Source organism: Mauremys reevesii, linkage group 5 (assembly GCF_016161935.1).
Source record: "Mauremys reevesii isolate NIE-2019 linkage group 5, ASM1616193v1, whole genome shotgun sequence".
Taxonomy (NCBI): domain Eukaryota; kingdom Metazoa; phylum Chordata; order Testudines; family Geoemydidae; genus Mauremys; species Mauremys reevesii.
Genome location: NC_052627.1, coordinates 80,108,379 through 80,136,009, shown reverse-complemented (window position 1 = coordinate 80,136,009; position 27,631 = coordinate 80,108,379). Strand labels below are relative to the sequence as shown.

Below are 27,631 nucleotides of genomic sequence, written 5' to 3'. Positions count from 1 at the left end.
ACAATCAGGAAAGTACCCCTAATCCAGGAAAGCACTTGTGCATGTTTAAGAGATTTCCAGAATTGCCACAATGTACCTGCTGCTGTGAGTAAGTTTATGATGAGCAATTAATACACCTTTCTGCTCCTCATCACTGCTCTACAAACCTCCATTATACATCAGTCGCCTCAGAGCTATGCTTTTTAGAGTGCATTACACCAGCATTGAGGTTTTTCTGTAAGAGTCAAAAGTTTGACCCCAAAGTGATGAATTAAATGCTTTCAGTTCTTTGTTCCCAGTAGTACTTCTTGACAGAGGGATAGGCTGGGTAGGAACAGATCATGTGAACTGAAAAAAGAGAAGCAAACATTATTATTGTTCTCTTCACTAGCCGATTTCAATGTGGCACTAGGAAAATACAGTAGAGGAATTCTCATGAGTAAGAGGAGATGGTTCATTCAATCTCCAAAATTTCCATAGGCTTGAAATAATTCCCTTTGTTTTAATTTCACACAAGCAGCCCACAGGACCATATTGAGTGCAAGACTTTCATTTAAGAACTCTTCATTTTATTTTATTTTTTCAAAATGTATTAAAATAAATATGCACTTAATGACAATAGCAAACTGTGCTTTACAGCAAATATGCCACTCAGACTGGTAAGTAATGATTTATACTCCGTATCTTAACATAAAAAGTTATTTTATGACAATAACAGACTTTTAATTTTCCACGTGCAACTTAATGAATGCCTCAGGTGAAAGGGAAATCCATATTGCAGAAAAAAATCTTGTTAATCTTTCTCTCATTGTGGCATGCTTTAAACACCGTCCATGCATGTAATTATGTGTTTACATTGTCGTCACTCAGACATGTTTCCTGAACCCTTCTGTATTTGAACCCAAGATGTATTTGTTTATGTTGGTAGTGCAGAAACTATACTCCCTCTCTACTGTGGGTCAGATGAACATTTTTGGTAGGGATTTATTGTCTGTTTTTTCCCTTTTAAAAGGATATTTTAATCATTAATGTCATGTAATTTTTCTGTTAAAGGGAAATGAATAGACCCAAGCACTCCATTTCTAGGTGTAAGTTTCCCTTTAAATAAAATGTAGCAGCACCGCAGAATTAACTTGCTTCCGACTTGAGATTCATGCAATGACATTTTATTTGCAGTAGACCAGGAGTCTCCTGGGAGCTATTCTTCTGCTTTGACTGATGTGGGTCGATGTACTCCAAGGGAGAGAAGAGGAATTCCAGACAGAGAGGTAGTTAAACAGGAATGAATAACTGAGCGGCATCCAAAGCCAAAAGAGCATTTCTGAGACAATCCAATAACATTTACAAGATAAAGTTTTGTGTGATGTTAAGAAACTGTAATGATGACAATCATAGGAGCATTTAGACAACCAGTCCTGAAGAGAGGGTAATAGAAATTGTTTTTAATGTTGCATGAAGAACAACATATTTATCTTTCTGTAATGATTAGTACTTAAGATGAAATTGTATTTTCTGCTGATGTTTAAATAGACCAGGACACTCCTGCAGGGGGTCTGCTGATATTTTATGTCAGAAAGGACTGAGAGATGGCAGATGGGACAATAATCTAGAGGAAAATGGCAGTTCTAGCTGTGAAGGCTCTGATGAAAACCAATGACTGTGCAGGCTAGTATCCTGTCTCAGGTGGTTTTAGGGCTGCCAGGAAGAAGATTTCTGCTCCAAAATCACTTCTATTTTTTCCTATGTAAGAGTCTGTTTGAGTACTTTGAGCACTGTCCCTAATTTCTATGGCAAAATTTTTTGATTGATTATTCTAATTACATAGTGATTGCTTATGCTATTGCTTATGCTTCAGACAAAAAAATTTAAAGCCTTAAAAAGAGAGAGAAAGCATAAAGGCAGCATGAAATGCCAGCATAGTAGAAGGAATGGGAGACCCTGGAATGTATTATGTAGTCTATTTTCGAACTTTTCTAGTTCTAGAACCAAGAACCTCTTCAAACTTTTTTTTGAGGTTTTTTCTCCCATTGCAATGGAGGCGGGTAAATTCTCATAAACCAAACAATGTCTTTAGACCAGAGGTTGTTCAACTTTTTCATAGAGCCACATTTATACAGAGATGTATCTTGTGTATCATCTTCCCCCTCACTCATGAGTTCACAGACTGACTACCTTGTCCTTCACAATGAGACAGACCATGTTCTCTCCCTCTCACGACATGGGAGACTAGTAGTAAGAAAGTATTTAATTTATTTTAAACTGCCTTGTATTGTAATTTAGTAGCCAAGAACAAGGTGAGTTGGTCACAGGGTGTCAATCAGCTCTCCAAAGGCAATGAATGGTCATGGGACCATAGCTTAAGAACCTTTGCTTTGGGCCAATCTGCTGGTTTAATGGTAGCATATAATGTTATTACCTAGCAGATTTGAGATCAGATCTACTAGGTCCTAGATTTCATAACACTATTATGTAACTCCTATTGGGAGAAATAGAGAGGAGTCTAGTTCTTGTCCTTCATTGAAAGAAATTGCCACAGTGTGAACTAATTAATGGGAAAACAGGCACATTCCAAGTGCAGGGACAATGTTCTGCTATTCCTTCCTAATCAAATTGAAAATCACATTTCAGTCTGAAACTATGTAACTACTAATGTTATAAGCAACCCTTAAGATGACTCTAACGGAAAAAGATTAGAGAAGTAGAACATTGCATAAGTATGCTGACTTTGCTAACTTTAAATATAAAGATAAAAATGTCTGCCTAATGTTAGGTTCTTACATCTATTTTTAGGCACCTAACTAAATGGTTTTCTTTTCAAAAGTCCTGAGCACTCAGCAATTCCCATTTGCTTCAGAGGGAACTGCATGCTTTTGAAAATAAACTCACGCATGCAAGTGTTTGAATATGGATTTAAAAGAAGTGTAACCTTTAAGCACCCATCTTTGAAAATCTTGGTTTATTTTTTTACAGGCTAAACATTATTTTTATAATATGATAATATTACATGTAAGTATTAATTACTTTGCCTGCTTTTCAGAGGCTGCCAGCTAGAGCTGTATATGACTTTAAGGCTCAGACCTCTAAGTAAGTATTAAAGTTTTGTTAGTTAAGAGTATGTATGAATGCAAGGGCAACCTTTTTCATACCTGTCTCAGACACCTGTCTCAACCAATGGTCAAAGACTGTGACAGTGTCAGCAGGTCATTTCTGTTGAGGGATACCAGCCTCAAGAAGCTACCCAGAACTCTGCTCTGCCTAAGCAGTAACCCATGAATAAGTAAGCTGTGTAAGAAGCCATTTCATATTTAAAATGTTTGAATGATGAAACACTAATATTTGTTCAAATGTGGGAGTGGCTATGCATCCTCAGCACACATTTTTACCCTGTAGTCCTGGCCACCGGTCTGGGGGGCTCTGCATTTTAATTTAATTTTAAATGAAGCTTCTTAAACATTTTAAAAACCTTATTTACTTTACATACAACAACAGTTTAGTTATATATTATAGACTTAGAGAAAGAGCCCTTCTAAAAATGTTAAAATGTATTGCTGGCACACGAAACCTTAAATTAGAGTGAATAAATGAAGACTCGGCACAACACTTCTGAAAGGTTGCTGAGCCCTGCTGTGAACTATAAAAGATCCAAAAGAGCACCTACATTCCATCATCCATGTTGTCCCATAAGATCCCCAGTGTTTATCCCATTTTTTTCATAAATGAAGGGCTAACATTGTCACCTAAATTATGCTCCTGGTCTTTAAACTTAAGGGCATCTGGAACTGTGTGGGGAGTAGGTTAGGGGATGTGGAGCTTGAAAAGTAGAGGGATAATATAGGAGAGAAGACAATGGCCAAGATTTTCAAGTCACTGGTGATATTGGATACCTGAATTTTGGGGTGTCCAACTTGAGATACTTTAAAGGGACTTGATTCTTGGAAAGTGCTAAGCACTTGCCAATTTGGGCACCAAAAACTGAGCCAACCAAAATCACTAGCCAGCTTTTAAAATCTTGACCAAGATTTTCAACATAGACCCATTTCAAAGGGATATATTCTGTGAGAATCAAGCCAAAAAAGATAGAGTGGACCAAATTCTGCTCTCATTAATAGTAACAGAACTCCACTGAAGTTCATTGAGTTAAGTGGGTGTAAATGAAAATAGAATTTGAACTTGTATTTAAAGAAGAGAAGACAAATTTGATAGGGAAAGGAAAATTATTTCATATTTCTCAGAGTATTACAAATAGCTGAGATCAAAAGCTATTCAAAAACTACCCTGACAATAACCCTTTACATGTAAACAATGACATAGACCTCTCATCATGTCTTTTGATGCCCTTTTGACCATAAAGGACTGTTATGTGCACCTGTATTAGTAATTCACACAAAGATAGCTATTGACTGAATCTTCATGCACAGTAAATTGAATGTTTGTTTATACAGAACATAATCTTGTCCTTTACACTAGTGAACCATGCAGAGTGGGCTGAGTGGGTCAGGGCAAGAAGGTGCCTGAGCCAACTTGCTGGGGTAGGGTAGGGTAATTCATGGAGATATGGCAGGAATGTGCAGTGCAGTGAACCTTTCTGCTTTTATAAAAGGGAGCAACAAAAGGCTCTCCTATCCACCTATCGATCAGCAGCTGAAGTAGCATCCACACAGGAGGGACAGAAGACACCGAACTTGCATGAAGATCCACATGTATTTGGGGCTATGATGTAGATCAGGCCTATCTCTTTAGTGAACCAAAACCAGAATCCAAACCCAAATACCCCAAGTTTCAGATTCAGATCTGATTCTGAATCCAAACATTGCTGCTTGTGCCAATCTGCAGTTTACAATTATTTTATTATATATTACCCACTGGGATACGCAGTATGGCTATGATGCTCCTTCCTCAGATAATTGTTGTTAAATTACATGTGTAAACAGCACTGGAACTTCTGAAGCAATTAAAGCTGCTCAATCACAAATCTGAAAATGTCTGACTAAAATAAATCTGTTACAGGGAACTGTCCTTTAAGAAAGGAGATACTGTCTATATCCTCAGGAAAATAGATCAAAACTGGTATGAGGGAGAGCACTATGGAAGAGTTGGAATTTTCCCAATTTCTTATGTTGAGGTTGGTCTGTTGTTTTAATTTCTGGGATTAGTTTTTAAAATAGATGCACAAATTACATGGAAATAATGCAAAAAAAATTCATGTTCTCCTTTCAGAAACTTTCTCCCCCAGAAAAAGCACAGCCTGCCAGGCCACCTCCTCCAGCACAAGTTGGAGAGATTGGAGAAGCTATTGCCAAATATAATTTCAGTGCAGACACAAATGTGGAACTATCATTGAGAAAGGTAACATCTAGAGTTATCTTCAGTGAAAAACATCTACACTGAATAACTGTTTATAAATAAAACTTAAAAACTTGAATGTAAATGTGATTGTTTCTCCTACTCTGAAATCACAGAAAGGCTACACACAAAACAAAATACTAGTAGTGGGATATTTGCAGAGAACTTAATTAACCTTCTTTGCTTCATATCTCCAGGTATCTATCTCTACATTTGTGAATGGTGTAAATGTGTTATGCAAAACAGGTAATTAGGTTGTACTTGCCTGATTTGCACATGCAAACATCAGGTTGCATGTACAAATCAGGTAATTGGGTGCCTAATTGCCCAAGTTGCATGTACATTACCCATCTACACATTTTTCAATTGCCTCTTTCCTCAACCACAATTGTGGGGCCTGCAATTTTATAGGTGCGCCCACTGTTTTGGGTATATAATAGGAGATTTTTAAAACTCTGATGGCTTGTCTATGGACATTTTTGGAAGCCCCTGTGACATTTTATGGATTACCCAAGCCAATAAGGAGTTCTGTCACAGCCTGCCTTATAACTTTGGGTTCCTTAATACTACTCTGCTATGACTCAGAACCCTGACAGCCTACAAATAGGTCTCAACCCTGCCTTCCACCAGCCTAGTTACTCTTTGCAGGATGACCTCAGCAACCCCTTCCGATCCCAAGTCCCCGCAGATCTGTCTCCCTGAGTTCTTAACTACAAGATACTCAGACTTTCCCTCTCTGGTTTCACACCTCTGAAGGAGTAAAACCTGCCCCCAGCAATCAGTTCACTTTGGCGCACACACTTCACACAGTTTGCATACCAGAGACCTGCTTGGGGTAAAAATAAAGAAAAAGTTTATTCAATAGAAAAGTCAAAGATTAAATAGTAAGGGAGAACAAATGAATACAAGTTGCACAGAAAATAAACAGGAAGACACAATCTCAGGCTTTACGCTTCTATGTTAGCTAAATTCCATTTTCTAATACAAGTTACCTATTGCCTCTGTGACGTTTCCCCGCATAACCCCTGCCATAGAGAGGATCCAGTGTTTCATCACAGTACCCCACTTAGATGCTGGACCTCCATTTCTGGATAGCTTTCACTTCAAACCCCTTACTGTTTAACAGGATTTGCAGGGTTGGTGGGTTTGTTTTTACTTCTTCTTTCTCTCAGACTGTGGTAATTCATGGTTACAAAGTGCAGGGAAACTTCCTTCTTCCTTAGGGCTTGTCTACAGTACGAAGTTAAGTCAACGTAAGGCACCTTACATTGACTTAACTGTGTAAACATACACACTACAATGTTCCTCCCACTATGTCGCCCTAGTAAATCCACCTCTACGAGAGGCATAAGGCTTAGGTCAACATAGTTTGTGCAATGCAGTGTCTGTATAGATACTGTGTTACTTGCATCACTTGTTGGCTGTCAGAATGGCTGACAGCCAGAGCTCTGAAATTAGCAAGAGTGTCAGTCAGGGGCGGCTCTAGGCACCAGCAAAACAAGCTGGTGCCTAGGGCGGCAAGATCTAGGGGGCGGCAAAAGGGTGGTCCGGCGGACCTGCCGCAGTCATGCCTGCGGGAGGTTCACCGGAGCCCCAGGACGACCGGACCTGCCGCAGCCATGACTGCGGAGGGGGCGCTCGTCCCGCGGCTCGGCTGGACCTCCCGCAGGCATGACTGCGGCAGCTCAAGCGGAGCCGCCGGACCCGCGAACCGTAAGCAGCCGCGGGAGGTCCAGCCGAGCCGCGCGCGACCAGCGGTCCCTCTGCAGTCATGCCCGCGGGAGGTCCGCTGCTCCCGCGGCTCCGGGGCGCCTCCCGCGCATGACTGCTTGGGGCGGCCAAACAGGTAGAGCCGCCCCTGGTGTCAGTTTCACTGCTGGTAGGGTTCCTTTTTAAATTGAGTGTGGCGGGGGTAGGGGGAAGTGAGGGATGGGGGATGAGGGAAAGGTGTTCCAGCTGTGAACCCCAGTAGTGCTGAGAGCCCAGGCTGTGGGCTCCCTGCAGAACTCCCAACTGGAGCCTGGCTGCAGCCAGGGCTCTCTGCTCTCTACACGGCTCCTCTTAAGTCAGTGCAAGCGCACCTGGTGAGGACACGTGCCACTGACAGAGGGTAGCGTGCACATGGAAAAACCACAGTAATTACTGCAGTGGCTGTAAGTCGGCCTGTAGTGTAGTGTTGACAAGGCCTGAGTTTTCCAAGGCTGGGGTTTTTTTTCAATGTCAGTGTCTTCCCATTAACTTAAATAGACTACCATTGTCTTTCCCTGAGTTGTACAATGCTAGGTGCTTGGAGCTAGTTTCATGTAAACAATTAGCCTGAGAGGTGCCCCTCCCTACCTCCTGGCTTCACCCCACCCCCCATTGTGAAGTGATGCTATAGTTGCATCCTAGCTATAGTTACAATGTTCTACATATACATAACCTGTATAAATATCTCCTAATGGCCATCAAGTTCAGAACATTAGATGCTTTCATAAAAGATCTTACTTGACATATAATTAATTATACACTATAACATTATATGCAACCACTTCAGTTGCTTATTCTTTGGGGTTCAGACACCTTCTCCCTTTGGGTTGTCTGGAATCTGAATGTCACAGCAATTTATTAAATAAATACTATTCCATAATTCCAAGTTTGAATCTCATATTATTGTCACACACTTGGGTATTATTTAAGAAGTTTTATTATAATACAGACTTGTGCTGTTTGGAATCTACTATCATGGCTGTAAGATAGTTGGTGCAAGTTTCTAATTAAAGAAATATTTCTTCTTGGATTTAACGCCAATATTTTCTTTCTAATTGTAATACTAATTCTTGCTGTTTCAACAACATATTGTAATTTACAATAGGTATTCTTAAACATAAATCTACACATCTAACCATATTTATGGAATAATTCCAAATTAGGCATAGCAAGATATTAAATATTAATGTATTTCACCAAGTGATACATCTTTATCATAAGATGTTTAATCCCCAGATGATCTGTTGATGAAAGGGCATTATTCATACACAGACCAAAGATTACAAAAATATGGATATGAAAACATCTTCCATGTAAAACCTACTGCACTGACTAGTAAAGCAAATGTAAAATTTCAAACTTTGGTTCCTAAATTTTGGTACCACAAGCCATGATTAGCATCGAAAATAAATGATAGTGATATTCATAACCCACAATGAAGCGACTGGGAGCTGAAGAGTGCTCAGTATCTCTTCAAATCAGTTGTTTATCCAGATGCTTAACATTAGGTATGCAGGCTTGAAAACATTTGCCATTAGGACTATTCAAACAAAACAAGATTTTGTACTGGTAACACATAGAAAAATTTGTATCCATAGGGCAATTCTGCCTCATTCACACTTTCCTGGTGAAAAAAGGCTGATGCCAGATGGTCTGGTAGGAAGGAATACACTGATCTATTTTTCATCTGATAAGACTGAGCCCAGGACATGATCTTATTGATGGTGATTCAGGGACTGATCCAGCACGCATTGAAGGTGCTGGGAGTCTTTCCATTTACTTCGGTCTTGCTGAATCAGGCCCATACTATGTTTAGTATACCCTAATATCAGGAAGACGGAAGTGAAGGATTAATTTTCTTAATGTGAATATTAAACATGAGCATTATAATGTGAACTTCTGTTTATAAACATTGTAAACATTCATGTTTATAACTCCTGGATTTTATATTCACAGGAGTTGAGCCTGGTTTTGATGAAAGAGTAGCTGGCACTTGTTTGTTTTTGTTTGTTCAATTAGAGATGCTTTTATGGTACTCACAAATCAACAACAGAAACAAAATCACATAAAACTAAGAGGACTTTGAGATGGGAGGGTGGGGATTGAAAAAAAGTTGTCCTGCAGGAGACATGATAAAATATATGTTACATAAAACAAACAGGAGTCCATAAAATTTTAATAAGGAGAAAAGTACTTTAGTATGGCCTTTTTCTTAATCTTTACTGGATTTTCAAGAAAAATACAAAACCAAACAATGTGATGAGCAAGACATTTAAATTAATACAACAGTCACTATTACTGACTGCAGGAAGGGGCCAGGTCAGTGATCTAATGGAACAATGGCGTTTTGCCATGTAGGCATCTAAGTTCTGAGCTTGAATTCAGAACTCAGATGCCCACTGAGCAGAGCAAAGTGCACCTCAATTGTTGTTTAGTATCTGGTATAGGAATGGCATTCATAGACCAACACAGGCCCTCTCTTGCTGGAACGATAGCATTATGTGAAGTTAATGGGAAAGTGGGGGAGATTCTGAAGGCTCTGACCAGGGCCACAAAGGACCCCCATGAAAAATACTGTGATATGTTGAGATAAAAATATAAACTATTCAGAAAATAAAGTTATCACTTGTCCACTGATAATTAATTTTGATAATGCATTACAGGGAGACAGAGTAATTCTTCTTAAGCGAGTTGATCAAAACTGGTATGAAGGTAAAATACCAGGAACCAACAGACAAGGCATCTTCCCTGTTTCCTATGTAGAAGTCATCAAAAAGAATGCATCAAAAGGTGCTGGTGACTACCCTGATCCTCCAATACCCCAAAGCTATTCTAGTGATAGAATACACCATTTAAGTTCAACTAAGGTAAGGACAATTTGTTTTTCCATCATGCCTAGAGTATGTTAATACAATCTTGTAAATCTTTGGTAAAATAACCAATAAATAGTTTAATATAAATTTTTTAACAACTCATGCATCCCACCCACAGAAATCATATTTAATACTCAATCTTTTTCTGAAGATAGAGTTGCATTGCCAAATTTTCATTGTACAACTTAATTTTTTACATTTTTTTAGTATACGCTGTGGCATTTAAGCCTCTTCCTGGTTTTCACTAAGTCTATAAAATTCAAAGTGTAAAACCTAGGACATAAAAGGCTTAATTTCCAAAGATGTTTTAAATATCCTTCGTAGATCCCAAACTCCGCAAGTCTAGACATTAACTATTACATTATCTAGAGAATGGCCAGGCAGAGTTTGGGCAGCAAATCAATCCCACCAGAACAAAACATGTTTGGCAACTTGGAACAGATTGGAGCATTGTGGGTTATGTTCAGTGGACTGTTATGTTGCAATATGAACATCTTTTTTAATGACACCACGCAGAAGATCTTTCAGTCCCTGTCCATCCTTGGGTGCAAGGAAAAGGAGAAGGAGTCAGCCAATGACTTTTTTTTTTGTCACTGGCCTCCTTTTTGCCACCCACCCTCCAGAAATTGATTTTTGTCATAATGCCGGCTCCTTGGGGTGATTTTGTAACATGATAGCACTTGTCAAGTATCAGAGAGGGAGCCGTGTTAGTCTGGATCTGTAAAAGCAGCAAAGAGTCCTGTGGCACCTTATAGACTAACAGAAGTTTTGGAGCATGAGCTTTTGTGGGTGAATACCCACTTCGTCGGATGCATGTATACATGTATGGACACATGCATCTGACGAAGTGGGTATTCACCCACGAAAGCTCATGCTCCAAAACTTCTGTTAGTCTATAAGGTGCCACAGGACTCTTTGCTGCTTTTATGATAGCACTTGTGTTAAGTTATAACGATGCAAATGTCATCACGTTGCAATACAGTTCAGGTTCAGATCTTTATAGCTATAACCTGAAACCAAGCTTCTTTACAGCTTCTTACACCTAGTCATGAACACTCTCAAACCTTTCAGGAGTGTTTGAACCACCCTTCCATCCCAATCTATGCAACCATCACAAATTATGTTGGCTGATGGGAGAAAAATTGGTTTCCATTGAAAGTTCTGTTCTTTTCTGATGATGAGCAGACTTTGATCAGTTATTTAGTTGCTGAAACTACCCTCTCACAAAGATTTGCACACAGTCTCTTTAACGGCAGTAAAAGCATGAAGATTTTTGTATGTGGCTTCAATTACTGTTAATGAGAGTTATCAGTCTAAAACTTTTGAACATCAAGGAGGGAAAAAACCCTTCAAATGTTCATTTTTCTTAGTTGTTTATCTCTTTAGAGTATGTTCTTTTTGTGTGTGCAGTTTGTAAGCTCTCTTTGTTCAGTTATTGGTGTATTTTTGTTTCATGATGTCACTAATATATTACCTTGCTCCTTTTCATCTATATTCTGACAGTTATTCATATATTAGTGCTAAGTTACAATGTTAGAATAGGAGAAGCTTCGCAACTTTCCCTAAAGATTTCCAACTGCTACCAAAATGTGTCTCTGATGGACAAGCCTGACCTTTGAATTTTGTGCCTATGGATAAACACTAATAGCATCAAATGTGAGATTTTCTTGATCAGGAGATGGTTCTTGGTCTTCAAATGTGTGTCAACAGGGATGCCAGCTGCTATTTTTTCCCCACCCAATAAGTTTTGGGTTGGAGGTAGCAACAATTTAAGTTTTATAGTAGTTAGCCATCTTCAAATCCCCCTAGTTCCAACTCTTTATCACATAACTCATTGCTAAGGTTCTCATCATTCCATTGAGAGCTGGGCTGTGGTTTCAAAGCATAAGTTCATGAGAGACTCACGTTTAAGTTAAAATCACCCAGTAATTCTTTGATATTTAAATATTTTACATCTTCCCTCACAAGTTGAAAAGACCAACTCTTGGGGAAGAGATTGGAATCAGAAGGAGTTTGGAGGATGTATTGAAGGATCTCTATCTCTCGGAGCTTGAAGAAAAAAACAGAATGTCTGTCCCTGATCTATATTTCTTCATATTAGTTGCTGGATAGTTCAAACTATCTTTGTTGTGATAGAAAACTAAACATAGCAGTGGGCAGATCCTCAGCTGATGTAAATGTCATAGCTCCCTAAGTGCCAGTGAACTATGGCAATGTGCACCAGCTGAAGATCTTCCCCTGAGACTGCTCCAATAAAGCATCTTTCCTTGACCAAGAAGGAACAGGGCACCTAGAGATGCCACATGTTCTTTCTCCTAATGACTTCATAGGAGTTTGACAAGAGAGGTAGCAATGGACAGGTTTGACAAAATCTCTGAGAATATGGAGAATTAAAAATGGCTAAGTTTCAGGAAAGAGGCACTTGATGTTTCTGATATAACAATAAGGATCACTGGGCCTTATTCTCCACTCTGTTAGACCAGTTTTATGGTGATATCAATGTAGTTACTGTGACATAGAATGGTACAGTCCAGACTGATGAGCACTGTGTCACCCTGCCCTCTAACCTGGGGTACCTTTTACAATACTTTTCTGCTGTAGCCTCTAGCCTGGACTGCTCACAAACAGCCTCCAGCATGCAGGTCACTCCCAACTACATCTGTTTGTGTGCTGCAACCAGCCAGACACCCCATGGCTCTTACTAGCCTTGGTTATACTGCAGGGTGACCCCAACAGACTCTCAGTCTTAGATTATCCCCTAGCAATGTACGTCCTGTACTGCCCAGACATCAACTGGATAATACAAGTATCAGAGGGGTAGCCGTGTTAGTCTGGATCTGTAAAAGGAGCAAAGAGTCCTGTGGCACCTTATAGACTAACAGAAGTTCTGGAGCATGAGCTTTCGTGGGTGAATACCCACTTCGTCGGATGCACCCTGCATACATCCAACGAAGTGGGTATTGACGCACGAAAGCTCATGCTCCAGAACTTCTGTTAGTCTATAAGGTGCCACCGGACTCTTTGCTGGATAATACAAGTTTATATAAAGTCCATTACTACTTTAATAGAACTAATATGCACACAATTTGCCACCGCAAATGTAGTTTCCCAGGTACTTCAATTTAAACACATTGGATTAGATAAAACAATAAAACAAGTTTATTAACTACAAAGAAAGAGAATTTAAGTGAGTACAAGTAATGAGGCACAAAAATCAGAAATAGTTACAAGAAAATAAAGTCAAAATGCTACTGGTGCATAACTTAACAAACCATATCAGATTCAAGCAAAGTTTCTCACCATATGCTTTCTGAAGTCTTACTGACCAAACCCTCTAGGTCAGGACCCCTTCTCCCAGAATCCAATGAAGTCTTCTTTTGGTGTGTCAGGTGTAGAGAATCAATGGGCAAGTAGAGAGGTGGGGTACCTTGGGGTGTTTGCTCTTCCTTTTTAGATTTTTAGTCCTCCTTTTGAAAAACATTTCCAACTGGGTACCAGGAGACAAAAAGTTTATGTGGAACGTTTCCCTGCTTCTTTTTTCTCACCTGTTTGAGCTTCCTTTATCTCCCACTTCCTGCTTGATGACTCTGTTTACTGCTTAAATGCAAATGAAGGAGAGCACACATTCCTTTGTTTGAGACAGACACGTTTGCCAACCTCGGTTTGGATATGTGTTAATAACACCATGCAGTAGAACAGGGGTAGGCAACCTATGGCATGCATGCCGAAGGCGGCACGCGAGCTGATTTTCAGTGGCACTCTCACTGTCCAGGTCCTGGCCACCGGTCTGGGGGCCCCTGCATTTTAATTTAATTTTAAATGAAGCTGCTTAAACATTTTAAAAATCTTATTTACTTTACATACAACAATAGTTTAGTTATATATTATAGACTTATAGAAAGAGCCCTTCTAAAAACGTTAAAATGTATTACCGGCACGCAAAACCTTAAATCAGAGTGAATAAATGAAGACTTGGCACACCACTTCTGAAAGGTTGCCGACCCCTGCACTAGAATCTTATAACTTCACATACAATGTTACCACACATATTTTATCAGGACAATATTGACGAGCAAATTGTGAGTTTTCAAATGATACCTTACTTTGTACAACGATTATTTCAATAGTGTGTAGGGTGAGAACATGGGTATATTCTGTCAGTTACCTCTTTATAAAACTGTAACGAAGTGAAGAATCAGGCCCACAGAGTCTAAAACAGATGTCTACACACATGCATGTCAGTGAGTATCTGTTTTCTAAGAAAAAAAATCAAGGGTCTTTTATGTGATAGAGGGAATTTCTGCAGCAGTTGCTGTACTGACACAAATGGAAGAAAAAATACTGTACTGAAATCTCTCAAGCCAACTTCTCATCCATTAATTCTTCTATATATTCAGAAGAGGCTACATGTGTGGAAAAAGTGTCTTAAGTCTTCTTTTCTTACAGTAGCTGAAGAGGCTTTAGTAAACTTAAGCATTCCCAACTGAGTACTAGGGTTTAGCATGATCAGTGGCTTCACTTCAGGATTCTACTTATTCTTCCTCCTATTCATATATATAACATGTTACCCATTATATCATTTTCTGCCTCTAGAGGCTCTTCCAGTTGTTTGGGGGTGGGGGAGGTGGGGAGAGATAATTCAATAGTCTTTGCATTATGTGGGATCTGTTCATTGTCAAAAACAAAGGAACTCAAAACTATTAAATTTTGCAAGAGGACTTGATATCAGGAAATCCTATACCAAAGAATTATCTAACTTCTCAAAAATAAAGCCATCTACCTTGAGAAAACTTCAGTAGGAGGTAAGTAATTTGCTCTCTTCTCCCCAGTCTATGACTCTCCGGTTCAAACTCTGTATAAGTAATAAAGCCTTATTTTCTTTTCTTACAGTAATATTTAAAATCTAAAGTAGCCAGATAATTAAATAGATGTGCAATCTAGAGTTGTTTTAGATTATTCTAACAAGGAAATTAAAATATTTTTTTCATGCCAGTTTAATTTTGAGGATTACTAGTAACAAAAAATACATTTTCAGTATTTACTGAAGCAATGGATATCTACAGATGCAGTGTACGTATGACTCGCCAGTCTATCATTCTTACAAAAGGACTTTTCTTTTACCAGAAGGATACTTCAATCAATATTATGTAATGCTACTCAAAATATATTGCTATGTACTGTGCTGTCACCATCTTAAAAAGGATTGTTTACTGTCTACATTCTATTAGATTTAAGTGTATGTACCTTAACTAAAAATGTAATTTTATTTGTTCACAATTGCATCAATTTTAAATAAAAAGTGCATTGTGTAGCTATTGATGCCTTAATAAAAGTATGCAATGTATTTAAGATGTTTCTTTAAGATCACCACAAGAAGGTACAGCAAACATTTAACATTAGGAAAATTAGAGATTATTTGGTTTGTTCTGTTTGTATTAGTGTTTAATGGAACCCAGTGAGCAAGGTGCTTTTAACAGTATGACTATTCTGAAAATAATGGTTTGGGGAAATCAAAGCTGACTTGAGTGTACTATATAACATCTTGTGATAGGCTCACTTGCATAGAGCAGTAAATAACATAATCCTAGCAGATCAAATTTAGGCTCTCTTCATACTCCGTGATTCAGATCTGTCTTGATGTTTGACATTTAAGCCCTAGGCCAGAACCTGATACAGTTTCACTTTTCAAATATCTTTTCAGCTATTCTGATTCATGCAGTAATGATTTCAGACATTTGTGCTCACTGAAATAATATCCTATAATCCAGAAGATGGCACATAACTTTTTTTGCTTAAGCTACTCATATCTTAGTCCAATATCAATTTTGTTTGTTTATTTATTTTTAATTCCTATGCTTTTCCTTATTTCTAAAGTTGGCTTCCAAAGCATCATCCCCACCTCCCAGATATCATTCCTCTCCTTGGTCAGATTCTAATAAAGGGAATCTCCAGGCTGTCACCAATGAATGGTTGTCACTGACTGTTGGTTTTCCACCGTCAAGCATGCCTGCCCCAACTCCTCCACCTTTTCCTGACAGCTTTCATTGTGATCTAGAGGAACTCAACTCTTTGGCATTAACAGCATCCCAGTCTATACCAATGCCCCCTGCTAATATCACTTGCCAAGTTAAGGATGATCGTTTTGTTCCATTTATGTCACCAAAGACCTCTCTCAGGTCTTCTGAATCTCTTCTTCAGCCCTTCCCTGCATGTACTTTTGTATCGCTTCCTCCAACAATCCAATTTCAGGACACAGCACATAAGCCCATAACAAATGGTATCAAAATGAATGAAAGAAAATATAAAGATCTGAAAGAGATTATTGGATCTCCAACTGTTAAAGAAACAAGAAGCTTATCAGATTCTACAAAAGCACATGGAACCATGATCACTGCTTTTGCTGTCTCTGAGTCTTCTAAATGTGGCTCCCTACCCAGAATGCTAGCAGCAATTGATGAACAGGAAGAGGAAATCTGTGAGGAGCACCTGTCAATAATCCAAGAGGGTCAGCCAAAATGTCAAGATTCATATTTCTACAGATGTGCACCTGATGTAACTGAACAAATGCCAGGACTGTATATAGAGGACATGAGACATGACAGAATAAAATCTCCAATAGTAATTAAAAGCGAGCCTATGATACCTTATGAAGGACACCATTCATCAAGTATCAATAAAGAGGTATTTTAATTTCTTAAGATTTAGCTTCTACATTCATACAGTTCACTCCTAGTATAATTAGTCTAGTCTTTTCTAACATATTTTTGTGTATCTATACATATACATACAGTATTATAATTAGGGTTGTATTCTATTACATAAATTATATATGATATTCTTAATATTAGAGAAAATGGCACTCCCATCTCAAATCTCTCTCTTGCTGAAACTGAAATAAATACCATTCTAGGTTACATGGTGCCCTTGTTTTCCAGTCTTCCCTTCTCTGCTGCCATTACAGTAGTTCTGACCTGAAAGACCGAATGCACAGCTTTCTTCACAGGCCCATTAGTGCTATTCTTTGAATTATCTGACAGAATGGGAGCTCCCAAAAGCAGGGCTATCCACACATTCTTGAAAGTGTGAGGAGGAATCGCCTACAGAGACTCAGCAATAGATCTATCATTTGGCCATCTAACTAATTATAGTGTGTTCATGTCACAAGAATGTGACTAATAACTAGGGGCCAGAATAAGTTTGGCCATGAAATGTGTGCTTTCTAAGGCATGATCCCTCCCACAGGTCCCCCTGGACCAGCACAACTCTGTAGTGCCCCTAATGCATGCCAATGTCTAAATGCCACAAGATGGCCCTGAATTAATTAACACATTTATATAAAATTAATTCTAATGTTTCTAAGCAAAGTTTTAGTAACTGTTTATATATATATATAAGATTTGTTTCAACAGTCAGACCGTTCAAGCAGTTAATCTGGTTAAAACCAATCTATAAAACAGATATATGGGTAATAGGTGATCCCTGATAGATTGTAACACTTTACAGCACTCATAACTTGTTCTCATGGCTTAAAAATTACATTGTAACCCTGAGAACAAGCTGCTGTGGTTATTTCAAGGGACACTGCCAGTATAAAAATTATAGCTGTTAACAAACACATTCATTTACTTAAGATATTAATAACACTTACATTATTAAAATTGTAAGATTTTTTTAAAAAATTCAATTTTGTCAGTGTACCCTCTTTTCTCACTTCCTTGCATTTCTTTTGATTTGCACAATGAAAATTAGTTGATTCAGTCTGAGCTCTGTTTTATAGGCAGTGTCTTGTTCAGGGTCTTATTTCTGCAATGTTTGAGAGCTTCCACTCTGTCAAATAATTCAAAGGGTAGCACTAGTGAGCCAACGAAGAAAGTCACATATTCTGCCTTTCAGGTCAGAATGATTGTGATGGCAGCTATCTAGCAGAGAAAGCAAAACTGGAGAAAATAAGGGTACCATGTAACAGAGAATGATAGTTCTCTTTGTTTCAATGAGACGGATATTTGAGGGAATGTTTAACTAAGAACTGCTTTAATTGTAATTTCTGAAAAACATAAAGTATTAGGTTTTGCAAAAGTTTCTTTGGATAACATTTAAAATTTGGACTTAATTTAACTCAACAGTGCCCCTTATAAATAATGTATTTAAAGGCAGGTTTCATTTGAAGTTTTAACAGACCTTCATGTAGGGCCCAATCTTTCAAGATACTGAGCTCTTGGGTGAGGTGCTAAGCACCCTCGACTTTCATTGCTGAGCACTTGCAAAATCAAGGCTAAGACATATTAGGGTGCCTCCAAGAATACAGTTATGAAATTACAAGAAATACACTGACTCCCATCCCATATTTGTGTTTTTCAAATGAATGAGCCTAAAGACAGGGTAGTAGTAGGAAGTAAGTAGAATATGGTAAGACTATGAGTGATTTCTCCTCAGAATATTAGATTTACTGACTTGTGATGAATGTAACATCAGCCTGAGTACAGCAGTTAGGGGTCTCTCTGTCTCTGCTTGTTAGTGGTGTGTTACTTCTCTCTCTGCACTTTATGTTCTTCACTGATGGTTGTACAGCATGATTACTTGTTGTCTTTTTTAAATGTTTAAGCCAGCCCCACTTTCCTCTGGGACACAAGGGCCTTCTGCTTCTCCTTCTCATCTTCCTTCTAGTCCTCCATTTCACTCTGCCAAGGCACCTCCCTCTCAGTCTGTCTCCACATCTTCCCAGTCTGCTGTTCCCCATTCACCTCCTCTCCTTTCCAAACTTTCATACCGACAGGAGATAAACTCAGCAAAGTTAAAGGTAACTGCACTTGTTGACTGTGAATTGCTGCATGTCTCCATGTGTGTTTGACAAATAGAAGGAACAATGCTGAGATTGATCTTTTTACATTTTTAAATATAATTTCTGAGTTACTAATATTTGTAGCATAAGCATGTAGCTAGCTCAAATGTTATAAGCAGCGTAGTGCCTTTTCCGATTCAATAACAATGTCAAGTAAGAAAAAACTATCATGAAGGGACTGGATAGTTCAGGGAAGGATTAGCTGGATAGCTCAGGTATAGGATGTAGGAGCTTTTACTCTCTAGATCATGTGTCTGAATCCACACTAATGGTTTGATCTAGCTCTCATTGAATTCAATGGGTGGTTGCTGATCACGGCAATAGGAGATGAATCAGGCTCTAGGTCATTAGGCCACTGAAAAGTTACCAGATGTTGTGCTAAAGGAGTTTGTAGTTTCAGTCCAATTCCTAAGGGGCAGATGTGTACTTCACAATAACCACTATCACACTTATCACCCATTAGTAGCATTCTTGTTGTCAGTCCCATTAGCCAAAAATTGAACAGATATAGAGTTTGGGGAACTTTCTCTTCTCAAGACATATTTCCAGATGAGGGTTGAAGCACTGTGGCGGGGCATAGCAGAGAAGTCTGAAATTGTCACTTGCTTTCTAGATCTTTAGTGGGTACACAGAAGGAGTCAAGCTCCAGAGATGTTCATTTCATGAGCATTACATTTGGTTTAAACAGAAAAGAGAAAAATCACCATAAAAACACTATGATTGATTTTAAACAAGATTTAAGGTGTTCCATTTTCCCCCCACTGAGAAAGAGATGTTGTTGACAGCTTCAGCTCTCTCACCTAAGAGACCACCTCTCTCCCTGTGATACACTACCTAGTGTATGTGCAGTAAGTAGAGATGCTGTTGCAAGATCCCCTTCCTATAATAGAGAGGAAGTTGCAGGTTGGGGTGTACTCCTTCAGGACCCAGGGACTCTGAAATAATCTCCTGTCTGGTCTAAAAATTGCCATGATTTGGTTACTTTGAGGGCATGCTAAAAGGGCCATTTGTTGGTTTTGAAGAGAAGTGGGAGGATTGTAGTAGTGGCCATAGTATGTGGTTGATAATAACTGAGCATGTGCTGCACATTTCTAGAAGGGGTGAACTAATCGTATTGCATTTTGGTTATATAATTTTGAATAACTGACCGGGCACTTAGAGCCTACAGATGAATGCTTTTACTTATTCTAAATCAAAACAAATAAAATTCAGGAAATGTTACCGATTAGCATAAAGTCTTTGAAATTACCTCTAGGGGATCTTGAGATTTTTCATATTATTTGAGCATTCATCAATAAATCCTAACAGGCAAATTAATCCAAAATGAAAGGAAATACAAATATGCACTCTTTTAAATGATACAAGAAGCTGAAAGTTCATACACCTCAGGGCACGAATTTTGACTTTGGATTTTATTTTGTTGCTTTTCATTGGAAGTGGTGAAGGGTAAGAAGTGTAAGTTATCAAGAGAGGGACATTTTATTGTCTCATTTTAAGACAATGAAGATTAAGCAATGATAAGAACTAGAGAACCGTTTCTTTTTTCTTACAGAGGTCTATCCACAACTCTTCAGTGTCTTTTTTTGATCATCTCCCGTTCTCTGCCTGTTCCATACTCTAGATTATCTTTGAAGGCCACTGAGCAATTCCCCCTGTGAATGTCATCAGCATAGGCCCAAACCAATGGGAAGACTCCCATTGACTGATGAGTTTTGATCAGCCCTCTGTATCTGTTCTGGAGACAACACTTCCTGCCTCTGATAAGCAGGCAATGTCTGCTATGTCTAGCAGCAAAGATTGAGCACAGCAATGGGCAGGTGAACTAACATCCCAGCAACTCTTAGTAAGTCAAAAGTATAATGCTTACCATTATACTGATCCATTTGGCTTGCACAATCCTCCTATCTCTAGGCTGTGAATTGGATTTCAGAAGAAGGGGTAGTTTATATTCCCATTCCACTTGTGTATATCAGTGAGTAACATGCTGAACACTGCATGGCTACTGTATTAAGAAGCCAGGCATTTAAGTCTCTTAACAACTAATTACATCAAAGAGTACAAAACTAAAATACACAAGATAAGGGAAAGTTGTTCAAGATGGGAAAGCCCTACAAGGTAAAGGGAATAATAGGATTGATATTGTGATAACTTTGCTCATGTCAGACAAAGGGTTGGTTCACAGATGTGTGTAGAAGCTTGTCAATATCCTTAGATGAGACTAAGGACAGTGAAATACAAGAAACTCTAGGTAGGATTTTTAAAGGGGCAGTAGGCCTTGCCATCACTGGAAAAAAAGGTGTAGTTTTAGCTCAAGTTAGATGACAAATTAACTAAATTGAGGTAAAATCCTAGTGAAGACAAGGCAGTTTGTAGTTTTCACATGAGTTAGCAGGTTGACTCAAAGAGGCTCCCCCATAGGCCTTAACTTGTGTGAAAACTACAAATTGTCTTATGTAGTCACTAAGATTTTACCTTGAATTAGTTCGCATGTGTTAGCAAACTCAAAGACGCATCTTTTTTTCACAGGGAAGATGAGGCCTCTGTGTCTTAGGTTTCCAACTTTTCGTGGGAGTTGGGTGCCTATCTGTCCTTTGAAAATCTTCCCTGTGTGATTATAAAAGCATTGGGGAGATGACAGTGGAAAGTCAAATCAAGTCTATGCCAGTCTCATTAAAAATATACAAAACTAGAACATTTATTTTAACTCTTTGATTTTTAAGTCTTTAATGTTTTCATTCTTTTAGAGCCTTATATCTTGCAGGGAGAATGTAAGTATTTAAAGGTAGCATATGCCCTCTTGACCCACACATGGAAAAGTCATTTGACAAACTGATCCCCCCCTTGCCCGCACAGTGAGAGGCAGGTCAGTTTCCTAAGCAGCACTATGTTTCTTAGTCCTGGATGTTAGAGCAGGGAGCATGTGGCCCAAGCAATGGGCAGGCTTGGGGGCAAGGAGAACATTATGCAATACATCCTCCACATCCACAGTATGTAGCAGTGAACCTGTTACACTGTGGAACCCCCTTTAAGGGAGCCAGGCCTCGTGCGAGATTTCCAGCAGATCCTTGGATATCCATAAGGCTTGGAAGACAAACCCGAGACTCTTCCATGGTGGAGAAAACCTCATTTTCTGAAGGAAGAAATCAGAAGAAACCCCACAAAGGGAATCTTAAGGTGTTTTTCTCCCTTCTTGGCCCCTGTCTAAGGCTTCTTTTGCATTTCTTTGTTATTCACTCTTCCAATTTGTAAAAGGAGCCCATTGTTCACTCCGAGTACATGTACAAACATTTCAATGACAACTCTTCACAAAATCCAAAGGACCAGGCTTCCAATTAGGATATTACACTTCACCATTTCCTCACAAATAATTCTCATTTTCTTCACATCCCCTTTGTCTTACAAGTTTTGATTTCCATGAAACAATTAGCTTTGAAAGCTAATTTACATAGGCACCAGCCTAACTGATATCCTTTTATTTATCATCCTCCACTGCCTTAAACATGCACTCAGGGTATGGCTACACTGGCGAGTTGCAGCGCTGGAAAGCCTCCACCAGCGCTGCAATTAGTAAGTGGCCACACCTGCAGGGCACTTCCAGCGCTGCAACTCCCTGGCTGCAGCGCTGGCCGTACACCTCACTCAGCATGGGGAATAAGGATTCCAGCGCTGGTGCTGCAGCGCTGGTCATCAAGTGTGGCCACACACCAGCACTGTGATTGGCCTCCAGGGTATAAGGATGTATCCCAGAATGCTTTTATAAATTACTCTCTTTGTTTTGTTATGCAGCCTCTCTTTGTTTTGTTATGAACGAGCTCCGCGCGGAGCTCCGTTGCCACTGCTGCTTATCTAAAAAACAAACAGAGCTCCTGTTTGCTGTGATCATCTGTACCTGGCTGTAAACAATCAAATGAGAGGCAGGGAGTGAATGAAACAGCGGGGAGTCGTGTTGGCTGCAGGCTGTTTGCAATTAAGAGTTAAGACTAAGGGGTCGGAAACATGTTCTGATTTTTCAAGGCAGGAAGCTAAACACACAGTGTTGGCTCCAAAAATCCCCTCTCTCTCTCCCCCCACTCCCTGTTACACTAGACCCCACTCCACCCCCCTCTTTTGAAAAGCACGTTGCGGCCACTTGAACGCTGGGATAGCTGCCCATAATGCATCACTCCCAACAGCGCTGCAAATGCTGCAAATGTGGCCACACACCAGCGCTGGCCCTGCACAGCTGGATGACCAGCGCTGCAAACTACCAGCGCTGCAAACCGTAAGTGTAGCCATACCCTCAGAAAGCAAGTCAGATGTCAGCAGTGCTTTCAGTTTAATGTCAAAGGGCTATAATATCAGTTGTTAGTATTTCCCTGTTCGCTATGAACCTTCTGCTTTGTGCTTTTGAGTGTTCTATATTATTAATAGTCACTTCAATATTTAAATTTGCAGTGCTAGATCATATCCCAAAAAGGGTCATGGGTGAATAATCTTGCAAGTTGGAGCTGTAAATGTCAATGTAACAGCCAGAGCAACTAAACAATGCTGCAGGTGATACAATAGCAAAAGCACAGGTGTGCTGGACTAACAGATCCGCTTGTTCTTTGCATTTTAACACATGGTCCTTTTTAATTAAAAAATTAGCATGTCCAATTTGTATGCGCAAACAAAGCAGCAAAAATCCCCTGTAGGGCTTTGTACTTAAGCTATGAACTTATACAATTTTTATGGTTTTTCCAGGCTGATTTAAAAAGAGAGATATTTGTTATGGGTAAACCTCCTCGTAGCCCTGTGATGACTAAGAGATCCTGCAACTCACCTGTCAGAGGTCACAGCTATTCACACAGGGTATGGTACTGAATGCCCAGTGTGTGATGTCAGCATTCTCCCCTAGCATAAGAATTAAATAGCTAGTCTCCCGTTCTTTGTTTGATAACATATGTTTGAATACTATCAGTACGCTGTGTTTCATTCCTGCTGTGCTGCAATGCTGCTGTCAAACTACAAACATGAGTTGCATAAAATCATAATGAAATTCTTTGTGGACAGCACCTTATGTTACAGTTTTGTTGTGTATTGTATCTCCACTGGATTGCCCAGTGTTCGCAAAACATCAAAAATGACAGAATTCTTTACACAATTTAGTCTATTTTTCTAACTCTTTTCTAAATGGCTCCTCTTGTTTCAAAGCATTTCCAGATTATTAAAATGTCCTTTTTATAGCCAAAAAAAAATCTAGACTTTATTGCATGTAATATGGCTTTTGTAATGTGTTCAATATTCCTTGATTTTTTTGCATTCATATTCTTCTTTTGAAAATATTTTGTTGCCATAGCAATGTGTGCGCTGCACTGACTTGATATTATGTTTTCCCCAGCACTGCTATTTGCAACTGTGATTCTCTTCAGCGTTTCCCTTAAGTCATTATACATAATACATCTATTGTATTAAACCTAAAGATCAAATTATTTACAGAGTGTATGTATTGGTCTTATATTTTGTGCTCTAATATTCAAGAAGATTCTAAATGAAAATATAGTTTATGGTATAGTATGCTGGGTTTTTTGGGTTAGGACCAAAATGCTTTACATGTGTATCTTAACATTCAGTATGCTTTGTCTCAAAAGCATCTGAGACTGCTTTTGCCTCTTACTGTTGATAGCAGAATGGATTTGCAAGGGAGCATAGAGACAGGGCCGGCTCAGGCTTTTTTGCTGCCCCAAGCAATGAAGGGGTGGGGGGAGGGGAAGCCACGATCGGCAGCACTTCAGCGGCAGCTCAATTGCGCCGCTTCCTTCCTTGGTGGCAATTTGGCGGCGAGTCCTTCACTCCAAGACAGACTGAGGGACCCGCCAACGAATTGCCACCGAAGACCTGGATGTGCCACCCCTTCCCATTGGCCGCCCCAAGCACCTGTTTTTTCGCTTGTGCCTGGAGCTGGCCCTGCATAGAGATCTCTTGCTGTGCAGTTGCCCTTTGATTTTACATTTGTCTCCCTCCCTCTGTCTGCTGTGTGTGGGGGAGGTGTATTCTCCTCCCCCGACAAGATATTCGTGTTTCCCTTGTTTTGCTGGATCCTTGTTTCCCATTAGGGTTGCCAACCCTCCCAGTTTGGCCAGCAGTCTCTCAGAATCGGGCTTGATCTCCCGGAGGCTACTGAAGCCAATCTGGGAGATTTTAGGCTGCTAAAAGTCTGCCAGTGCAGCGGGGCTATGGTAGGCTCCCCCTACCTGCCCTCGCTCCACATTGCTCCTGGAAGCGGTGACATGTCCGACAGCAGCTCCCAAGAGAAGGGGTGGCCAATGGGTCTCTACATGCTGCCCCCGCCCCAAGTACCGACTCTGCAGCTCCCATAGGCCGGAAATGGGGAACCATGGCCAATGGGAGCTGTGGGGGCGGTGCCTGCAGGCAGCAGCAGAATGCAGAGTCACCTGGCCACCCGTGAGCCTCGGAGCTGCTGCCAGACATGCCACCCCCCGAGGTACCCGAGGTAAGCACCACCGAACCCCCCTCCACACCCTAACCCCCTCTTTCAGCCCCCTTCCACACCCAAACTCCCTCCCAGAGCCCGCACCCCCTCTCACACTCCAACCTCCTGCCCCAGCCTGGTGAAAGTGAGTGAGGATGCATGAGTGGGGGAAGGGCCTCTCAGAAGGGGCAGAGGCATGGGCATGGCCTTGGGGAAGGGTGTTTGGGTTTGTGCAATTAGACAGTTGGCAACCCTATTTCCATTGAACTGGTATGTACCAGAGACATCACAAAAAGACAAACCAGAAATTAGGTAGTAGGGGGCAGTGATATTGCTTGTTAGGAGGCAAATTAGGGGATAGATTCCATTCCCACTAAAGTAGAGAGAAGATTTAGATCCTATGTTACTCCACATGATAGGATGCAAAAAACAATAAAAGGATGCTATACTGGGCAGTATGTGTTGTGTATTCTTTATGGGCTTAATTCCCAGACTAGACACCCACAATTGCACACCTAATTTGCATGTCAGTTACCATATGTGCCCTAATTAGCCATCAGCATGCCAAAATGCCTTACATGCAGACACAGTTGCAGTAACCATACATGCAAATGAGATGTGCAGTTGTGTATATGTTCATGCACACAGTTGTGATTGTGCACTGTTGAAATTAAAGTCCTAAATCTTTTACTCCTACACAGGAGGCAATATGGTCTAGTAAACTGAGCCACGGGAATTGGAATCTAGAAACTCTGAGGGCTTAGCTACACTTGCAGCTGTAGAGCGCTTTAAGCTAAACCAGCCTTCAGAGAGCGCACTAGGAAATGCGCTCCAGTCTGTCCACATTGAGAGCTGAAAGCGCACTGTTGTGGCCACATTTGCAGCACTTGCAGCTGCATTGGGAGCAGTGCATTTATAGGCAGCTATCCCAGCATTCAAGTGGCTGCAACGTGCTTTTCAAATGGGTAGAGTATGACAGGGAGTGTAGGGGGGAGAGAGTGCGTTTTTGGGGTGCTGAGTGTGTGTCAACACGCTGTCTTGGAAGTTCAGACCCCCTCTCCCTCCCCTGCCTCTCTCTCACTCACTCAAAGCAAACATTAGTTGTTTGTTTTTTTTCTCAGACCAGATAAGCAGCCGGCACTCTGAAACGGAGCTTTGAAAGGGCACTTCCGCGTCCCGAGTTCAAAGACAAGAGAGGCCACTTCAGTTAAGGGGATTATGGGACGTTTCCGGAGGTCAACTAGAGCGTTGAAATGTTACTTCTCGTTTACACTGGCACTGAAGCATCTCACCCAATACACTGTTAATTCTCTTGGGGGGGTGGACTACCAGGAGTGCTCCAGCCGGGAAGGCAGAGCACTCTTCGTGTCTTGCCAGTGTGGACAGGGAGTAAGGTAGAGCGCTCTGAGAGGCTTTATTGTGGTATAACGTGTAAGTGTAGCCAAGGCCTAAGTCCCTCTGTGACCCCAATCACTCTATTGCCTGAGGGTATGTCTGCACTGCAATTAAAAATCTGCAGCTGGCTCATGCCAGCTGACTCAGGTGTGCAGGGCTCAGGCTGTTGGACTGTTTGATTGCAGTGTAGACTTCTAGACTGGGACTGGAGCCCAAGCTCTGGGACCCTCCCACCTTGAGGGCCCTAGAGCCCAGGCTCCACCATGAGCCCAGAAGTCTACACTGCAATGAAACAGTGGCCCCTTAGCCCAGGCCCTGCGAGCCCAAGTCAGCTGACACAGGCCAGCCACAGGTTTTTAACTGCAGTGTAGACATATGGACGGGTCGTGAGTTAGGGCGCCCAGGGCTGCTTTAATTAGCTCCAACTCACAAGTGTAGCCAAGCCCTGAGTGTCTAGGTTTCCTGGGTTGTCATCCCAGCTCTGCTCCTGACCTGACATAGACTAGTCTCTGCCTCGCCTTTGTGTGTGTTTCTGCATCTAAACAATGGAGATCAAAGTCCCTATTTACCTTGCAAGGGCATTGTGATGCTTTATTAATTGTTTCTACAGTTCTGTGAATATGTAAAGTATTATGTATTTGCTAAATACTATTATTTCTAATTAAGTCTGGAATGTAAAATTATCTCTTGCCTTGAGTACCAATGCATTTTACACTCTGTCTTGTCAACATTATCTGACTTAAGCAGAGATACTATATTTAACAGAGAAGTGTTGGAATTACATGGAGAAGAGCACAGTAGTATTATACATTGCTTGACTCATTTCTTCCTCTTTTGGCATATGTTCAAGGTATTCAGTCATTTATAATATTGTTTTTAAGGATGTTACCCTTTATTGTTTGCAAAAAAAAAACCCAAAACAAATTAATAACACCCCATCAATAGGAGTTTAAAAGAGAAGTACATGGAGCCTGCCACTGGTATTCAAATCACATTCAAGGG

At 40.3% G+C, this 27,631-nt stretch overlaps 1 protein-coding gene and 1 long non-coding RNA gene across 12 annotated transcripts in view; one reads left to right on the top strand and one right to left on the bottom strand.

Moving 5' to 3' along the window:
- LOC120405904 overlaps positions 1-27,631 on the bottom strand; it is a 148,776-nt gene that overhangs the window by 20,771 nt on the left and 100,374 nt on the right. For 4 of the 6 annotated variants that reach the window (XR_005598976.1, XR_005598972.1, XR_005598974.1 and 1 more), the window contains one exon: positions 14,725-14,796. The exons of the other annotated variants lie outside the window; for them this stretch is intronic. This is a non-coding gene — a long non-coding RNA (uncharacterized LOC120405904). The remainder of the gene's footprint in view (positions 1-14,724; positions 14,797-27,631) is intronic. 6 annotated transcript variants of the gene reach the window in all.
- Positions 1-27,631, top strand: part of SORBS2 (sorbin and SH3 domain containing 2) — a 434,202-nt gene that overhangs the window by 398,072 nt on the left and 8,499 nt on the right. For all 6 annotated transcript variants that reach the window (XM_039539823.1, XM_039539828.1, XM_039539825.1 and 3 more), the window contains 5 exons: positions 1,156-1,247; positions 3,017-3,063; positions 4,987-5,101; positions 5,197-5,325; positions 9,735-9,938. In XM_039539823.1, the coding sequence (XP_039395757.1) occupies positions 1,156-1,247; positions 3,017-3,063; positions 4,987-5,101; positions 5,197-5,325; positions 9,735-9,938 (587 nt within the window). The remainder of the gene's footprint in view (positions 1-1,155; positions 1,248-3,016; positions 3,064-4,986; positions 5,102-5,196; positions 5,326-9,734; positions 9,939-27,631) is intronic.